This window comes from Aspergillus lentulus (genome assembly GCF_001445615.1).
Source record: "Aspergillus lentulus DNA, contig: Alt01, strain: IFM 54703, whole genome shotgun sequence".
Lineage (NCBI taxonomy): Eukaryota > Fungi > Ascomycota > Eurotiomycetes > Eurotiales > Aspergillaceae > Aspergillus > Aspergillus lentulus.
Window position 1 is genome coordinate 1,336,899 of NW_028322123.1, and position 18,373 is coordinate 1,355,271.

Consider the following 18,373-nt stretch of genomic DNA (forward strand, 5'->3'; position numbering starts at 1 on the left):
CCAGACGTCACAGGGACTCCTCCACCTCGGGCGTGCGGAAGCGGGAAGCTGAGCTCGTCCAGATGGAAACGGATTTCCCCATTCCCACACGACCCTGGCCACAGCGTCCCCCAATCTAAATTTCAGGGCAGGGGGAGCTCCTGTGGAGAATGACTCTAATTTAGTTTCCAGATTTGATGCGTCAGTTTAAGCTTATCTTGTCCCCCTGTCTTGTGTTTGGACTTGTAAAGTGTAACTGTTGGTACTGTTACTGTTTGCTTGTATGGTGATGGAATCACGTGATGATCTCATATCCAGTCCTATGTACTTGTGGGTGACAAGAGCTGTTTACTTACCACTACTATCTTCTTGGATCAGAATAACCTCATTTACAGCAAATATATCATTGACGATCGTTATCATTGGATTAATTCGACTATCACTGCGCAGACCCATGCCTCGCAATCAACCAAGAATATAGTCTAAGAGAAACAGCTGACTCCAGCACAAATGGATATCCCCTTCTCTCCTTCAACCTGTCAGTGCAGTGTCATGTGTCGTACTGCTTGTGTATGTCCAGTCCTCGCTAGATAAGTAAGGAAAAAAGTTCCGTATCATGCCATGCGTCCAGAACAGAAAAAGGAAAACAAAGTGTAAGTAAGAACAAAAAAAGCCGGAGAAATTAAATGATTAAAGCAAAGCAAATTTCTTTCCTATTTTTAAGCAGAACCGAACTCCTTGATATCGGTCTCCTTGCCCAGCAGAGCAAGAGGGACGATACCACTGACGTGCATATCAGGACCGTACACGTGCATCTTAAGACCCAGCTCCTCACCAACGGCCTTGATGTTCTTGAGACCCTCCTGGTAGTTGGGACCAGCACGACGAACCCAGATTTGGACATTGTGCTCGTTGAGAACAGGAGCGACCTCGCGGATCGCACGAATAACACCCTTGAACGTCGAGGCGACGTTGGTGAAGTTGGCAATACCACCACCGATAAAGAGAACCTTGCCGTCAGGGTGCATAGGTGCGCGCAGCATCAGGTCCAGAACGGTCTTGGCGTAGTTGTAGGTCTGAGTCTCGGTGGGAGCACCGGAATACTCACCGTAGTTGGCGAGCTCGCTGACGAAACCAGCGGAGGCAATGGCATCGGCGTAGACAACGGAGGCACCACCACCAGCGACCAGAGTCCAGATACGGCCATTGGCATTGAGCACAGTCAGCTTGAGAGAAGCACCGGTCTTGGCATCCATGTCGGAAATGAACTTCTCCTCCTTGCTCAACTCACGACCGAAGGGAGCGGGGAACTCCATTGGCGGGCCAGCATCAATGTTGACCTTGCCATCAGCCTGGGGAACAGTGGCCAAGCCAAGGTTGACAGGGCTGCGGGCAATAGCCCACTTGGTACCGCACTCAAACTCAGCAGTCTGGTCAAGCTTAGCGGCAAGGTCAAGGAAGTGCACCTCCGCGGAGGTACCCTCAGCGTTGGGAATGACAACCAGAGGGTTGATCTCAAGGTAGGTGAACTGGCAGTCAACATAGACGGCGTAGAGACGGGAGATGAAGTCGACCAGGACATTGTGAACGCCCTTGGGCACCTTGCTCAAGAGAGCAGCAGCAATCTCCTCGTTGGAGGGGTAGTTGTTCAGGTTTACGGGGATAAGAAGCTTCTCGGCCTTGGCATCGACATCGCCAACGTCCACACCACCCTCGTGTGTGAAGAGGATCCAGTCACCCTAGGAAGGTTCATTAGTCTTCGAGATCGTCGCACTTTGAGAATCGGCAAAGCCGCTTACCTCTCGCACGGAGTTGATGTTGATGTAGTACTCAGTCTCCTGAGGGTGGGGAACGAAAGGCTCAACCAGGAACTGGCGAAGAACACCGGTGACGGTCTCAACCTTGACCTCCTTGCCAGCACGAGCCTCAATCCACTCTCTGGCCTCGGGCCAGGTCTTGTTCAGAGCGAGCAAACCGCTCTTACCCCGTCTCTTAATCAATTGATCTGGCTTAGCGACGAACTTGGCGCCGGGCGTCAGCAGCCAAGGGTAGACAACCTCCGTCTGGTCCAAGACATCCTTCACGGCGGCGTCTTCAGGGAAGTAGATGGAGGCAAGTCTGGGAGGAGGGTTGTGGGTGGAGGAAGGAGGGAGAGGAGTCGGCTTGATGACAGGAGCCCGGGTGAGGTGATAGTTGAGGATGGCCTTGCCATCAGCTTCGAGAATCGACTTGGCGGACATGACGATAGAAATGGAGGATCAGAGAGGAGGACAAATAAAGAAGGTCCTGACGACTGAGGAGAGGTTGTATGTAGAGAAGGGGAAGAGAGCCCGGATCAAGAGAACGATATAACAGAGAGATGGAGAGGGAGGAGGGATAGGTCGGCAAGCAACTCGCCCTGCAAGAAGTGATTTGTTGGAATTGAAGTGGGAGAGAAGGAGGGAGAAGAGGAAGGTGGATGGATGGATTGAAGAAGAGAGGAGAAAGAGGAGGGGATTCAGTGACCGCGGACGATTGACCTGAGTCCTCCGAAATAAAATAATTGAACAGTCAAGTAAACGCCCGGAAGGACTTTGGGAGGGGACAAACACAGGCTATTTTTTTTGGGGGGGGGGGGGGGGGGGGAAGCTGATTCAAAATTACAGAGAGTCAGGTACGGTATTGAGGCCGAACTCGGAAATGACCAGATTTGGAGAGGGACCAGACTCAGAGATACAGAGTACGATACAGCATAGGCTGCGTAGCAGGCTTAAACGCCCCGAGTTGTTGAGATTTAGTGGGGAAGAAGCATGGTGGGTCCTGCTAATCTCTTGCACTAAAAAGGACACTAACAGCCAAAAAGAAGTTCCAGGTGTCATCCGCGGACCGATCAAATTTAGCTCCCACCCTCTCCAGGGGGTTTAGAGCTTCCGTTGGGGATACTCGGTAATGGTATTTAGTGGCAGGACACACCCTACGCTGTAGCCTCAATACCGAATTCCAGCAAAAGGAGGGATCAGACACCGGACGGCAACTTTCGGGTCATATGTCGCTGCGTGTCGTTTTTTTGTTGGATTATGCACAGCTACCGAATATTTCAGGTTTCGAGTTTGTTGATAGAGCGTCGGCGAATTGCTCGATACCCGGAGTCACTCCCCGAGACTGCCTTGATGTCAATCATGCCATCAATTGCCTATCAGACTGTTGATAGAGTCCATTCACACATGCAGTACATACCTTAGTATATGGTACACGTATCAGTTACCTATTTACCATGTAGACTTAACAACAAGGCACATGCAGACAACCCCTCTGAAAGCTATTATCACTGTATGTGCTACCTAGATCGACAGTGATCTTTCGGTGAGCAGATCATTAGCGTCCGGCGGTGGGAGTCTTAGGGTGGAGGGGCTCTCCTGTTTGCTGGGTCCGAATTAGTCCAAGACGATCCACCGCTTAGCCCCAACCAAGCTAAGGTACGGACTACGGAGTACTCTGCAACGTTCTTTTGCCTGTTCGACATCCAGGTACAGAATCTACCGAGTACTCCGCAGTCCGGCTCCATCTTGTTAGGCATACACGAATCTGCTTGACTCGAGAGATGAGGGATATTGCACGCATGACCATGACTGAAAAGGAGAAGGAGTTTCTAACATGTTCATTCATCGGAGGAAATCGTAAAGAAATTCGGCGTTGAGATAGATAGGTACTCGTAGTAAGTATCAAACCGACTCCATATACGTATATTGTCAAGCCACTCCGCACTTTATGATGCACCGTATCTTCTATGTATTGTTCGCCTTGCGTCTTGTTGAGGGTGTCTAGAATTTCTTGCCCATCCAGAATCTGCAGATACAATTCTTGAAAATTGATCGGTTATTTTTGGCTCAATTCCTAGGTAGCAAGCAAACGCAATTGCATTCCCAAGTTCCCGACTGGTCCAGCCTTCGACCCCATCAAGGAACCACCGAGAGCAGCTTTGTCGCGGTATTGTACCGAACTACCGATACGGTATCGTCCGGAAAAGTAAGCTCCCCCTCAGCTCCCCGATATCGTTGAACCCCCTCGTCAGATTCAGTTATTTTATTTTAATCAGTTATTATTTTTTTTTACAACAGTCCGGTCCTTTTTTTCTTGATCCCGTCCTTTTTCCATCTTCAGAATAGACCACCCCCCATAATCCCCTTGGGTCCCAATCCTCCCACCTTCTGGCTCTGCTTCATCATTCTCCTCATCCTCCTCTTCCTCACCTGTGCATCTTCTCATCCTTCGTGGCTCTTGTTCCCTCCGAGTAGCATTTGACCGACGAAGCGACTCCTTCCTTCTATCTCCTCGTCTTGTATCTCCCTACTTAATAATACCTTTCGTCCTCTTCAAAGCCGATCTCAAAAGCTCTGTTGACGGGTATGTCTCGCAATTCCCGGCTTTCTTGAACGAGCGCGAAAGCGTCATCTCCATGCTTTTCTGAGCTCCCCTGCATTGCACCCGCTGCCATATCCTGACCAGTGCTGACCAATTGAGAAACAGAGTACTCAGCCATCATGCCCTCCTCTGCTCCTCTTGCCGGCACCGCCAATGGCACTCTCAATGCCAATGACAACATCACTCGCTTCGAACCCCCCAGCCGAGTGCTCTCTCCTCTCACTCACACTCTCTTCCACAACAAGACGAGATGCTTCGTATAGTAAGTGTTTCCTGGCTGCACACAGGATCAATGGCCGTGGCTGATGGTTATACAGCGGTATGCAGCCCAGAGCTGTGCAAGGCATGCTCGACTTCGACTTCATTTGCAAGCGTAGCACACCTTCGGTTGCTGGTATCATCTACACTTTTGGTGGCCAGTTCGTTAGCAAGATGTATGAAGATCCCCTTCATCTGCTGCAGTATTTCCATCAACAGCTGCTGACTATGGAATCGTAGGTACTGGGGTACCAGCGAGACTCTCCTTCCTGTCTACCAGGATGTGGCCAAGGCCATGGCCAAGCACCCTGACGTCGACACCGTTGTGAACTTTGCCTCCTCCCGTTCCGTCTACAGCTCCACCATGGAGTTGATGAACTACCCCCAAATCAAGTCCATCGCCATCATTGCCGAAGGTGTTCCGGAGAGAGTATGTCTTGCTTACATTCTGCCCGCATAGAGTAAAAGAAATTAACGGTGGGAACAGCGTGCTCGTGAGATTATGGTTACCGCCAAGGAGAAGGGTATCACCATTATTGGTCCTGCTACCGTTGGTGGTATTAAGCCTGGTGCTTTCAAGATCGGTAACACCGGTGGTATGATGGACAACATTGTTGCTTCCAAGCTCTACCGCAAGGGTTCCGTCGGCTACGTTTCCAAGTCTGGTGGTATGTCCAACGAGTTGAACAACATCATCTCTCAGACCACCGATGGCGTCCATGAGGGTATCGCCATTGGTGGTGACCGCTACCCCGGTACCACTTTTATCGACCACCTCCTGCGTTATCAGGCCGATCCTGATTGCAAGATCCTCCTTTTGCTCGGTGAGGTCGGTGGTGTTGAGGAGTACCGTGTCATTGAAGCTGTGAAGAACGGCACCATTACTAAGCCTCTCGTCGCCTGGGCCATCGGTACCTGCGCCAGCATGTTCAAGACTGAGGTTCAGTTCGGTCACGCTGGTGCCTCGGCTAACTCCCAGCTTGAGACCGCTGTGTACAAGAACAAGGCCATGAGGGAGGCCGGTATCCACGTTCCTGACACATTTGAGGAGCTTCCTCAGGTCCTCAAGCAGGTTTACGAGGATCAGGTCAAGAAGGGCATCATCAAGCCCCAGCCCGAACCTCAAGTTCCCAAGATCCCCATTGACTACTCCTGGGCCCAGGAGTTGGGTCTCATCCGTAAGCCCGCCGCCTTCATTTCCACTATCACCGACGACCGTGGCCAGGAGCTCCTGTATGCCGGTATGCCCATCTCCGACGTTTTCAGAGAGGACATCGGCATTGGTGGTGTCATGTCCCTTCTGTGGTTCCGTCGCCGTTTGCCTCGCTATGCTAGCAAGTTCTTGGAGATGGTTCTCATGCTCACTGCTGACCACGGTCCGGCCGTGTCTGGTGCTATGAACACCATTATCACTACCCGTGCCGGCAAGGATCTGATCAGCGCGCTTGTCTCTGGTCTCCTGACTATCGGATCTCGCTTCGGTGGTGCTCTTGACGGTGCTGCTGAGGAGTTTGCCAAGGCCTTCGACAAGGGCATGAGCCCCCGTGACTTTGTTGACACCATGAGAAAGGAGAACAAGCTGAGTAAGTGACCTTTATGAATAACGAACATCTGTCGAACAAATGCTAACATTTGCATAGTCCCTGGTATTGGCCACAGAGTCAAGTCCCGGAACAACCCTGATCTGCGTGTCGAGTTGGTCAAGGAGTTCGCCAAGAAGCACTTCCCTAGCACCAAGCTGCTCGACTATGCTATCGCTGTCGAGACCGTCACCACCTCCAAGAAGGACAACCTCATTCTGAACGTCGATGGTTGCGTTGCTGTCTGCTTCGTTGACCTGATGCGCAACTGTGGTGCTTTCTCGCCCGAGGAAGTCGAGGACTACATGAAGATGGGAGTTCTCAACGGTCTCTTTGTTCTTGGCCGCAGCATTGGTCTCATTGCTCACTACCTCGACCAGAAGAGACTGCGCACCGGTCTCTACAGACACCCTTGGGATGATATCACCTACCTGCTCCCCACCCTGCAGAAGGGTGGTGCCGAGGGTCGTGTCGAGGTTAACATTTAAGCGTTCTATTATATCTTTTAATATTTCCTCCTTTTCCTTTTTTCACTTGTCATTGCCGAACAGACCCGTGGCAGCCCACTGGATGATTCTGCGGAATTTGCGGTTTGACTCATAAGATCCGTCACGTCGACGTTGGAGTTATGATGGCCTGTATTTTGCATTTGGTTCTGATTCTTCTCGAGTTTCACTATTTTTCGACATTACATTGTGAATTGCGCATATGTGGCATGACTAGCTGATAGGCTAATGAATTCAACGCAAGAATTGAGACAGAACATATGACTAGGTATAAAGAACCTTTACGCCCTTGGAAATAAGGACTGCTTCTTTATAATGCCTTCAAACCGAAGGGCTCGTAAAGCCGCAGCCCAAACCTCTACAGATAGCTCCTTGCTCGGCAATTGCATAGAGATGGTTTCACCGTCTCTTGCGTGAAGCAGGGGACCACAATGACAATAATAAAATCGTGTAATTGCAGAATATGTCTTCCTGTGATCGATATTCAGGCACTGTAAAATAGGCAGCAGACCATGTTGATACCGTAGTTGATACAGTAGTATTAGGTATCTTAGTATTCGGAATCTAAACTTCCCCACCCGCAATTGGTCCGAGCTCCTGCTATCAAAAGTTTATCTATATCGCCTCAAGTTACAAGAATTGAGACACCGAATTCAATCTCAACAACCCCCAACGCTCGAGCTCAGCATAAGGCCCCTCTTCCAATTACCACAACGAAAGAAAATACGCATATTCGAAGAACTAGAAATCCAAAAAACATCAATAAAGACAAACCAAGATGGTCCGCGTCAAACATCGCTACCTCCTCCTCGACATTCTCTACCCAGAACCCTCCTCCTGGCCCACCTCCTCAACCAGCAAAAAGAAATTGCCATCGCAGGCGGACGCCCAGCTCCGGATCCACTCGCCTACATCTGATGCGCTGACCCCCGCCTTACTCGCCAAGATGGTGAGGGAGGAAGTCGCGGAGATTTTTGGGGACTGGGGCATTGGTCGGCTGGGTGGTGTCGGGGCCGGCGGTGTTAGTGGTGCGTTTTCATTTCGTTGTGTTTCCTTGATTTGTGTTCGGGTTCTGACATGAGTGAAATAGTCAAGTATTTGTCGCCTGCCACGTCGACGGCTATCATCCGGTGTCCGCGCGCGTCATTCCGTCTCGTCTGGACGGCGCTTACGTATATGTCGCAAGTACCGGATTTTAATAACGGTGGAGTGAAGAGGGGTGCTCCTGCGGCTGGGGGGAAGATGCGCTCGTGTGTGTTTCGGGTTGTGAAGGTGTCTGGGACGATGAAGAAGGTGGAGGAGGAGGCGATTCGGCGGGCGCGCAGGGAGATCTCGCGGTTGAAGGGGGCGGATGAGATGGGGGTTTTGGAAGGGTTGCTTGGGGGTTCAGAGGGCCGGGAGGCTGCGGCTGGTGGTGGGTTGGCCGCTGCCTCTGTGCGAGATGTGATGGATGAGGACGATGTGGATATGGAGAGCGACGATGATGAGGATTGACCGGGTTCCAATTGCGTGGGCGATGTGTGTTCACTCGTTGCATCATCAGGAGTTTATGTTTGTTGGATTGTTTGTACATTAGAGATACCCTATAATACATGTACGGATAGAACCATAAAGGTCTCAAATCATGACTTTCGTATCACTTTTACGCCGCTGTCGGGGATTGAGCCTCTGAACTTGGCCAAATCGGCATCGAGTTCATCCTCCTCTCTCGACAGCGGCTGTGCAGCCTGTTCCCTGGCTTTCGCCTCGGCCTCGAGCTCACTGCGCTCTTGCGCGTCGTATTCGTCCTTCGCGTCGAGCCACCGTTCCTGGACGTCTCGGATATCCATGGTCCCTAGTCCTTCCCGGACAGCCACCTGCCAGATGGTATCATTTGCGCCCTCAGCTGGCCCAAATGCATACCCACTTGCCCTATCAATAACCCGCAGCAGATTCATCATGCTCTTCTTGTCCTCAACGGCCAGTGTCTCGAATGCCACGAGTCCGAATTCTTCTACCAGGTCGATGATGGCATTGTTGAGGGCGCCAAATTTCGCATGCGATAATCGTGAGGACTCGGCCTCTAGGTGTGGGAGGAGATATGAGAGGTCTTGGACTTCCGTATAGAAATCGAGGTTGAAGGGTAGCGGGGCGTAGTTCGAAAGGTTATCGATTTTTGTGAGGACATTGATGTGAGGGAGATCCATCTGGAGCATGGCGCGGAGGGAGAGAAGGAGAGCGGATATATACATTGACGGTAATGTGAGGTTGTATGAGTCAATGAGATGTATTACGATTAGCTGTAGTATTCGATGTCAGCAGGGAAGCCTGTGGTAAGACAAAGATGAACTGACTCTATAGCCCAATTTTTGTATTTTGAAGAAAATATTCCGCAACGACGAATGGTGCGTGAAGATTTCCACCTGGCCCGGACAATCAAACAGAACATAGTCCTCTATTCAAAGGGGTATCAACTATCGTGCTCTAGGTTGTATAGCAGTAAACTCAAGGATAGGTCACGGCCTACCTCCAAGGTCTTTCAGCCCATCCTCCAACCATTCAAAGTTCTCCTCCAGTTCCTCCAGTGCGTACAAGACACCACCATTAGGGCCTAGTTGATCCTCGCTCATAATCTCCTCGAGAGTGATGAGGTCGCGGACGTCCAGCGCACACGGATACGATGTTTTGTCATTTGCGGGGTCCAGGTTCACGATAGAGCACTTCCGGCCGATAGCTCCCAAGAACTGATGCATACCGTTGCAGTATGTTGACTTCCCCGCACCCGGGGGCCCTATTACCAGCTGTGCGAAAGGCATTTTGAGCTCCCAAAGAGACAGATGGCAAGGGAGGCAATTCTAGATGGTTTACGATGCGGGCGATGGCGGGGAGGGAAATATGTCAAGGCGGTATAAGCGGGCAGAAAACGACCTAAAGCGCAGAGCTTCAATGACGCCGGGCAATCGACGATATCGATATAGCTTAGGACTGAACCGGTTCACTTTCTCAGAAGAATTTAAGCACAATATGGCATCGAGTAAGCTCATTAGAAACCGCTATACATGATAGTACTGACCGCAATCTAGATCAATTCACGGTCGCAAATCCGCCAACAGATGCCATCTCCGCTTTGAAGTTCTCGCCGGATCCAAATTCAACGCGAATTGTCGTTTCATCATGGGACAAGAACGTCTATCTTTACGACCTGCGGGACGAGAATGGGAATGTCGGTGAAGGAAAGCTGTTACAGAAGTTTGAACAGCGTGCGCCGGTGCTCGACGCGTGTTTTGGCGAGAATGAGGATGTGATCTACACAGCGGGTTTGGATTGGGACGTCCGAAAGTAGGTTTTCCCTCGCCGCTTGGTGCTTTCCTTTTGCTGGGGGTCTCAAGTTCCTTTATCTGACATATGGCAGGATCGATGTCACATCAGCTACACAGACAGTGCTTAGCAGCCATGACGCTGGGGTTCGGTGCGTCGCCTACAGCAAGGAGCATAACATTGTCATATCTGCATCGTGGGACTCGACGTTACATGTACATCGCGTGAATACTGAAGCCGACTCGATCCCCGCGATCATTCCTCTCCCTTCGAAGCCTTTCTCCATGTCTCTCACCGCCACGAAACTCGTTGTTGCTATGGCCTCGCGCTCCCTCCACATTTACGACCTGAAAGCATTGGCGCTCCTCACAGACCAGTCGGACGCCACCTCTCCGAACAAGGTTGAGATTGAGCCGTGGCAGCGACGAGAGAGCAGTCTCAAATTCATGACCCGCTGTGTCGCGTGCATGCCCGATGACGCCGGCTACGCATCCTCGAGCATAGAGGGACGAGTCGCAGTCGAGTGGTTTGATCCGTCTGCTGATTCGCAAGCACGGAAATATGCTTTCAAGTGTCATCGACAGACGGCTGATGATGTTGACGTTGTGTATCCCGTGAACACACTTGCGTTCCATCCCATTCATGGAACATTCGCGTCTGGTGGTGGTGATGGTGTCGTTGCGCTTTGGGACGGTATTGCGAAGAGGCGGATCAGGCAGTATCAGAAATACCCGTCGAGCATTGCTGCTGTCGATTTCAGCGGCAATGGAAAGTACTTGGCGATTGCTGTTAGTCCTGGTTTCGAAGACGGAAAAGACGATGTCGCAGAGGGAACTGTCCGAATCTACGTGCGCGAATTGGGCGAGACTGAGGCGAAGGGAAAGGGTGCGAAGTAAACATCTATACTGTTAATTAGAATCCCTTTTACTTTATGGCTAGCGTGTGGAAATGAATCTGGGTAATAATTACAGTAAAAGAAAGCTGTGCAATCTGGATCTTCAGCCCCGGTGAAATTTGACGGGACGAAGTCATGCAGGAAGTTTTATGGTATCATAAATATCTAAGTCGCCTTTTTTGCTGTAATCCACGGTGCGGAGTATATCAGTATGTGAAGAAGGCTACGAAATGGCCTTCCTGACCGATACTGTGCCGTCGGGCATGCCAAAGTAAGCAGCGATGGGCTTCTGGCCTCCAATACCCCCAAGCGCTTGAGCCTGAGGTCCAGTCACGCCGGAGAAAATGCCAACCTCCAGTACGCCCGCAATCATCTTGATCGCCTGCGCCAGGGCATCGACCTCCCAGATTCCTCCCTTTCCGTTCCCATCTTTGCCAGCGGCAACGTCAGCCTTTGTGAGCAATGGTGGGAAAGGAGCGTCAATGATGTAGAAGTCCTGGTCCGTCTTTAGGGGTCCCTTGGAGGTGCCGCTGAGCCGAATGGCGGGCTGGATGCTGCCCAGCTCTCGCAGCTTGGTTAGGACACGAGGGGCCGCGATAGGTGCCACCTCAATGGGGATGTATTTCCAATTCGTGAGGAGACGAGACTGGAGTTTGCGCGAGTCTGGACGTGAGCGTTAGTGATGTTTTGTCTTTCATTCCGGTTTCCGCCGCATGACGGCATGAGTCATCGCTAACCTGCCACGCAGATGAACTCCTTGGCCTGCAGAGCCACAATTTTCTCCTGGAAAAGACAGGCGCCGCCGCCCTTTATTAAGTTGAGCTCATCGTCGACCTCGTCCGCGCCGTCAAAGGCGACATCAAGTACGGTTCCTTCGGGTAGCGAATCAAACTCGACTGCTGTCAAGCCGGCGGAAAGGATGAGCTGTTTTGATTGGAACCCGGTGGGAACGTATCTTGTCATAGAGGTATCAATGCCAGATTCCTTGATAGCCTCGACAACATATACAATAGTAGATCCGCTGCCGATACCGACAAATTTGGCATCTTTGGGGTAGTGGTTGGCGACAGCGGCCTTGCCGGCGGCGCGCTTTGCGGTCTCGACTGCGCTAGCCATTGTGGACTGAAAACGAGTCGGAGGGTGATGGATCGGGGAAAGAGTAGGGTAGATGAGATAAGGTCGAGGGGACGAGATAAATGAGGAGAAATGGAACAAGGGCCGTGTCCTACAGAGCATAGATTAACAATTAGATTGAGAGCTGACAGGCATGCATTCCCTTGAGGAAGGTTTTCTAGGGCCCGCAGCTGGAGCCAAAAATGGCCCGATACCATCGCCAAAGAACCACCCCGGTGTGGGGGAGTCCAGTATGAGAACCAAAGAACTTTTCCGTGGAGCCACACGGCCACAACTATGAACTTACAGGGGAAAAGAGTGCACTCGAGGAAGAATCACCGACATGACATGACAAATGAAATGGTTCAATGGGAGATGAGATATTCCAATTGAGCGAACCACAGAATAGATAATACACCTGTTAGTGTCGGGTACATCAATCTTTTTGACAGCGGGGTTATAACGTCATACCAATTAGTGCCTCAGGTTTCTCGGGCCACCACATCACACGGGTCGTCTGGCTCCAGGTCATGTGATCATATCACAGCTATGCCTGACAATCATCAACACAAGCAGATACATTGCTATAATCTTCAGTAAAGAGGGCCCGTCGACTTTGCCGTTATATTGACTCTCGCTCTTCCTTTTCGAATTTGAAGTATACCTGAATTTTCAGACTGACCTGAAGAACTATATCAACCGCGCATTATGACTGACACTTTCCCTGGTGCCCTGGTTGGGCCATCTTCGAAAGAGAGGAAGTACGATCGCCAGCTACGTTTGTGGGCTGCGAGCGGGCAGCAAGCTCTGGAAGAGTCTCGTGTCTTATTAGTCAACTCTGATGGTTCCTGGGGGAATCAAGCCACGGGGGTATCAGGCGTGGCTGGCGTCGAAACCCTCAAGAACCTTGTGCTCCCCGGTATTGGTGGCTTCACAATTGTAGATCCTGCTGTTGTTACAGAGCCTGATATGGGAGTGAACTTCTTTCTCGAGGAAGAGAGTCTGGGAAAATCCAGGGCTGAGGAAACCTGCCGCCTATTGAGGGAGTTGAACCCAGATGTCGAAGGAAGTTTTCGTTCAAAGGTATATGACTACCACTTCGTACTTGGCTTCGTGAATTGACAACACTAACATAAATTACTAGTCCATTGCACAAGTCATACAACAGGAGCCAGACTTTCTTGCGCAGCATAGGCTGGTGTTGATATCCGGTCCTGTGAAACGATCTACTTTAGATACTCTTTGCAACGCTGCCAAGGCACTGAATATCCCAGTGCTATATCTGCACTCTGTCGGGTTCTACTCTGTCTTTTCCCTTCAGCTTCCAGCAGAATACCCCATAGTAGAGACACATCCGGATCCTGAAGCGACACAAGACCTTCGTCTTCTTAACCCATGGCCAGAGTTGGCAGCGGTCGGCGCCAGCATTAGCGATCTGGACAGTATGGACGACCACCAACATGGCCACGTACCGTATGTACTGTTACTGCTTCACTACCTCGAAAAGTGGAAACAAGCCCATGACGGCAACGTGCCTTCAAATTACAAGGAGAAATCAGAGTTCAGGGAGTTTGTTCGGGCTAGTGCCAGGACGAATAATGCCGAAGGAGGTGAAGAGAACTATGACGAGGCCGTTGCTGCGGTACTGAAATCATTGAATCCGTTCAGTTTGCGCAGCTCAATTCGTGAGATTTTCGAGATGGATCAGTGCAGGAACCTCAAACAGAACTCTGCTGAATTCTGGCTCATTGCGGCAGCTGTTCACGAATTTTACCAAAAGCACAAGGTGCTCCCTCTGCCGGGTTCGCTACCTGACATGAAAGCTCAATCGGCGGACTATGTCTCTCTTCAAAATATCTACAAATCGAAAGCAAGAAAGGACGTGGAAGAAATAACAGCAACAGTCCGAAGGCTCGAGGCTCAGTTGGGACCACGCACGGCCGTCATTCCTGAGAAAGATATCGAGGTCTTCTGCAAGAACGCTGCTCATATCAAAGTTATTCATGGCCGTGATATCCCTCGGATCAACGGGGACGCGCAGACTCTGAAAGCGATCACGAATAACCTAACCTCTTCCGAAACACTTGTTCCAATCTTCATCGCCTGCCAGATTCTGGACGATATCGTGACCGACATCCAGGAACACAATATCGCTGATGTATCTCTTGATGACGAGTCTCTGTGGAATATACATATTCAACGAGTGATCAGTAATCTTACCTCCGGAAATCCTGCTGCTATTGACGAAGGAACACGGGAGAAGATCTTGGAAGCTACGCAAGAGTTGAGACGAACGGAAGGTGGAGAGCTACATAACATATCCGCTCTCACAGGTGGGCTAGTGGCGCAGGAAGCACTGAAGGTGATCACAAGGCAGTATGTGCCACTGGACAACACATGCATTTTCGATGGCGTACGGAGTCGCAGCGAGATGTACAAGTTGTGATAGAGCTCCGCAATCTTTTCTCTTATGGCCTTCTGTCATGACGGACAACAACTTGATATGAATGAATGAGTATCCTCAACACTGTTCACCTTTCCTCTGCCCTTATCTAATATTGTTAGATAAACTGATGAGTACTTCGTCCGGACGCCTTTTTTTGGCGTAACGGTATTATATCTCTGTAGATATCATCGTAGGCGCTAATTCAAGGAGAATGATTAGCACAGCTCTGAGGCTGATTTTTTGAAATGACCATCAGCACCCATTCTTCGATCAGAGTATAAGTAGTCTAATCATCCAATTCATATTGACATTCAATTGCTCTCAAAAAATCCCAAGGCAGAACAACTGGCCGAGGCACGTGCGGGGACAAGTCGGTACTGCTACATCCGGTTAGTGTCCCAGCCGGGACTTCGGGGGGAAATCGCAACGATAAGCCCAAATAACCCCGAGAGATCACGGTATCTCCATGTCAAAAGGACGAGGTCATCGTCCTCACTACCTGTCATCAAACCACCTTACATCAGCCACGCCGCTGGTACAATGTATCTCAACATCGTCTCCCCTTGACTGACTCTTATATGAGCAGAACCCTTTGTTATGTTTTGTTGAAGATAACCCTTTTGTCTCTTTGTATTGCGAACGGATGATCTCATCTTCTACAAGTGGCCAGTGGTGGGAGGCTTCTTCTAGTTTACGACGCCTCCTCATTTGGCCAGGATCTGCCTTTTGACAGAAGTCAAACAAACAATATGTCGTTCGTTCAAGATACCGCGACCATCCTTGCGACTCCGGCCGCCACAGCTTCGTCAGCCGCCATGCAATCTGTCAACTCTACGGCAATTACTACCGCCCAATATTCGCTGCTCTCGTCGCCTCGCGAGCTCCTCACTCTCCCATTGCGTGGTTTGCGTCAGGCGGAGAGCCTTGCGTTTTCGACAATTCCACGACAACTCTCGAGATTAGTGGGGCTACCGGATATGGCGACACGGATCTCAGGTCATGCCCCTGGAACAGGATCGGAGGCCGATGCGGTCGTAGCAGCAACACAGGCGGTAGCTGGAGCAGCAGGAGAAAGGATGGCTGATGCTGCCGCACAAACGGAAACAGGTGTTTACTTGACAGAATTTCTCCAGGCAATGAGGAGATTTAGTGGGTTCTTTTCATATCTGACCAGTCGGTGGTCCTTGGCTTGTTTTACAGTGGTAAGGAAGAAGCACCTGAGCCAGATCTAAATATCCTGACACACTTCAAAGGGTATAATTTTGAATCGAATCACGATCTATGCTTCGACCAGACGGCATCTCACTCTAGACTTTCACCGACGCATGGCGCTGCGAATCATTCCCATTGTGCTGTTCATCTCTCAGATCCTCATCTTACTTCGTGCTATACGGTGTCAAACATCTCCCGATTACCCCCTCATCCGTTACGGTACCTCCGGAAAACGGTTGTCACTTGATCATGCTGGTGGGGGCGGGTTCCTCTATTCTCTCAGTTCCACACTTTTATCATGGGAGTCCGATCAACAATCTTGCACCGCGGTGAAGATGGGTCGGCCCGTCAACGAATCGGATGTTTCTTACGGCTCGTTCGTTTTCTTGTGGCCTGTTTTTTTGCGGCTCTGTCTCAGCCACTTTGTTGAGACCCTCTCTTGTGCTTTGCAGGGAAGAGCAGTCGTGACCGAGGCTGGCATGTCTATTTTTGAGCATTCTCTTGCCTTCGCCGAGGCAGAGTCGATGATAAGCCAGTCCATTGGGCTTGGGTTATTTGGCCTTCCCAAACACGCCAGCAGCAAGGACAGCTCGTCATCGTCCAGTGAGTCCGCCCACTCGGCTCTTCAGCTGCTTAGCAGAGCGCAGGTCTTGGAACGAATGAACGTTACTCCTGAGTTGCTCTTGATTGCTTTGATCTCTTGTTGCAACAGCTTGACGTCCAACGTCTTGGATGTGCTCGGTCAACAAAGCCGGTATCGCCTATTCAATACCACCTTCTGGGGTCTCTGCTTTATGTCTGCTATGGTATGGGGTCTATTGACTGGCTCACCGATGGGAAGCGACACTGGGGTACTGAAGTTTCCCACGGTCTGCATTGTAGACTTTGTGCCTCACCTATTGGTATTACTAGGTATTGTCATTTGTGCGATTATCTATGTTGTCGCTCTCCTGATCACGGCTTTCTCATTACCAATGGACACCGGGCAGCCGCTTTCACTTCGCGAACGATTCTCACTCGCCCACGAAAACATGCAAGGAGCAAACCAGATTCGGAACATCCGCTTCAACCGGCACGAGGATTTCTACACCACATTACTCCGGATTGGGTACACTGCTTTGACCGCTGCTAGTGAAGCAGTCTTTTTGAATGAAGGGAAAGCGGTCGTTGCACGTCCGATGACATGGTTGGAGGAGGATAGACTGGCGGAACTCGAAAAGTCCCGACGTCCACGCTCTTTCCAGCGCAGTTCAATGGCCTACGACCGGGACGTGCCATTTACAGGTGTCGAACCGATTACCTTCGATATTTCGGAACCATCGGCAGAATGGGAAAGTGGGTACAAGAAGGAGAAGCAGATCGAGAAACCTAAAGGCGGATCACGGTCCGTACGATCTCAAACCGACCCTGGCAGTGTTGGCGCATTCCGAGGCGCGACAAGGTGCTATCATGGCTTCTCGTTCTTTCGCGGCATTTTCTATCTCATCTTCAAGTGGAGCGCCTATGGATTCGACAGAGTACTCGACCGAATCGGCATCAGTGCGCGACCACAGTGGCTGAAGGTTCTACTGGGGTCGCGCCGACGAGCCCTGCAAGAGGGAAATAGTAGCAGTCGGGCAGAATCGCTGGATTTCTGGATCCTGACTGATGAAGGCGAACTTGAGCTTCCTAGAGACTATGAGTTCGACGTAGAAAGGGAAATGCGAAAGAGGGAGCTTTCCATTGCACCGCATTGGGAGGAGTCTGACGAGAAGCGCCTCGATGAGAAGCTTTATGGTTGGTGGAGAGCCGGCGGCTCGTGGGGTAACCAGGATCAAAGTCCCGACTATGTACCCTCTGACAGCGACGATCTTTGTGATACCACCAGTGTCGTATCAATGTCAACAAATGCTGAATCAGAGTGGGAAGACGAATCTGATGGCCGACGTACACCTACCCAACGCAACCCATACCCAACAGGTGGCTCGCGGGAGAGCAGCCCTGTTGACGAGCCGTTGATGGATGTTGGCTCTTTTGCGCGCCTCCTCGACCCTCGTGACCAAGAAAGCCGACATGAGGCACGTATCCTAGCTGCCCATCTAGCTGCTGGGCGAGATGGGCGCATTATGACGCGACGTCAATTCCAGCAAAAGATGGAGCGCGAGAGAGCGCAGGTCCTTCTATCCTCCCGGTTCTCACGGCTTTCTAGCCAGCAGACGGGTAAGGAGAAGCGGAAACCGACTCCGGAGGAAGAGTCTGAGATGCTCGAGAACTTCATTCTGGCCCGTCGATCCGAAGCCAATCGTGCAGGTCCTGAGGCGCAGACGTGGGAATCGGGCGCCTCGGGCCTGGGACCGGACGGTCCACCGTGTGTCATCTGCCAAACCAACCCACGTTCGATCATAACATGGCCTTGTCGATGCCTTTGTGTATGCGAGGAATGCAGAGTGAGCCTTGCGATGAACAATTTCGGCAGCTGCGTGACCTGTCGCCAGGAGGTTGGAGGGTTTGTAAGGTTATGGGTACCATAGGTTTCATCTTTTGCATTATTTGCATTTGTATCCTATCACAAGTGGCGTCCATTGTGGGTTTTGAATTAGTATAGCGTACGGACATTTGGATTACTTCCGCTCTGAAGCGCAACTGATTTGACAGATCAGTAATATTTTACCATGATGAAGTATAGTAGCTGCATTATGCTGCAAGG

General features: G+C 50.9%; 8 protein-coding genes across 8 annotated transcripts; 5 read left to right on the forward strand and 3 right to left on the reverse strand.

The window, feature by feature from the left end:
* Positions 1 to 698: 698 nt before the first annotated feature.
* Positions 699 to 2,219, reverse strand: aclA (putative ATP citrate lyase subunit (Acl); the record flags this gene model as incomplete). The annotated part of the gene is made up of 2 exons (XM_033555048.1): positions 699 to 1,718; positions 1,779 to 2,219. The coding sequence occupies 2 exons, from the start codon at positions 2,217 to 2,219 to the stop codon at positions 699 to 701; spliced, it is 1,461 nt and encodes a 486-aa protein (XP_033410939.1).
* Positions 2,220 to 4,499: 2,280 nt separating this feature from the next.
* Positions 4,500 to 6,706, forward strand: ALT_0409 (putative ATP-citrate synthase subunit 1; the record flags this gene model as incomplete). The annotated part of the gene is made up of 5 exons (XM_033555047.1): positions 4,500 to 4,642; positions 4,698 to 4,814; positions 4,879 to 5,068; positions 5,126 to 6,221; positions 6,279 to 6,706. The coding sequence occupies 5 exons, from the start codon at positions 4,500 to 4,502 to the stop codon at positions 6,704 to 6,706; spliced, it is 1,974 nt and encodes a 657-aa protein (XP_033410938.1).
* A 796-nt stretch (positions 6,707 to 7,502) lies between these two features.
* ALT_0410 (Rpp14/Pop5 family protein) lies at positions 7,503 to 8,218 on the forward strand (the record flags this gene model as incomplete). The annotated part of the gene is made up of 2 exons (XM_033555046.1): positions 7,503 to 7,752; positions 7,815 to 8,218. The coding sequence occupies 2 exons, from the start codon at positions 7,503 to 7,505 to the stop codon at positions 8,216 to 8,218; spliced, it is 654 nt and encodes a 217-aa protein (XP_033410937.1).
* Positions 8,219 to 8,346: 128 nt separating this feature from the next.
* Positions 8,347 to 9,519, reverse strand: ALT_0411 (GTPase GPN2; the record flags this gene model as incomplete). The annotated part of the gene is made up of 3 exons (XM_033555045.1): positions 8,347 to 9,003; positions 9,058 to 9,158; positions 9,231 to 9,519. 3 exons carry the CDS (start codon positions 9,517 to 9,519, stop codon positions 8,347 to 8,349), a joined length of 1,047 nt encoding a protein of 348 aa, XP_033410936.1.
* Positions 9,520 to 9,727: 208 nt separating this feature from the next.
* On the forward strand, positions 9,728 to 10,917 carry ALT_0412 (WD40 repeat domain-containing protein; the record flags this gene model as incomplete). Its single annotated transcript, XM_033555044.2, has 3 exons — positions 9,728 to 9,737; positions 9,787 to 10,042; positions 10,116 to 10,917. The coding sequence occupies 3 exons, from the start codon at positions 9,728 to 9,730 to the stop codon at positions 10,915 to 10,917; spliced, it is 1,068 nt and encodes a 355-aa protein (XP_033410935.2).
* Positions 10,918 to 11,139: 222 nt separating this feature from the next.
* ALT_0413 (ribose-5-phosphate isomerase RKI1) lies at positions 11,140 to 12,032 on the reverse strand (the record flags this gene model as incomplete). The annotated part of the gene is made up of 2 exons (XM_033555043.1): positions 11,140 to 11,579; positions 11,654 to 12,032. The coding sequence occupies 2 exons, from the start codon at positions 12,030 to 12,032 to the stop codon at positions 11,140 to 11,142; spliced, it is 819 nt and encodes a 272-aa protein (XP_033410934.1).
* Positions 12,033 to 12,737: 705 nt separating this feature from the next.
* Positions 12,738 to 14,475, forward strand: ALT_0414 (NEDD8-activating enzyme E1 regulatory subunit; the record flags this gene model as incomplete). The annotated part of the gene is made up of 2 exons (XM_033555042.1): positions 12,738 to 13,112; positions 13,174 to 14,475. 2 exons carry the CDS (start codon positions 12,738 to 12,740, stop codon positions 14,473 to 14,475), a joined length of 1,677 nt encoding a protein of 558 aa, XP_033410933.1.
* A 749-nt stretch (positions 14,476 to 15,224) lies between these two features.
* On the forward strand, positions 15,225 to 18,180 carry ALT_0415 (putative ubiquitin-protein ligase (Asi3); the record flags this gene model as incomplete). Its single annotated transcript, XM_089598976.1, has 3 exons — positions 15,225 to 15,677; positions 15,729 to 18,034; positions 18,162 to 18,180. 3 exons carry the CDS (start codon positions 15,225 to 15,227, stop codon positions 18,178 to 18,180), a joined length of 2,778 nt encoding a protein of 925 aa, XP_089456640.1.
* Positions 18,181 to 18,373: the final 193 nt, after the last annotated feature.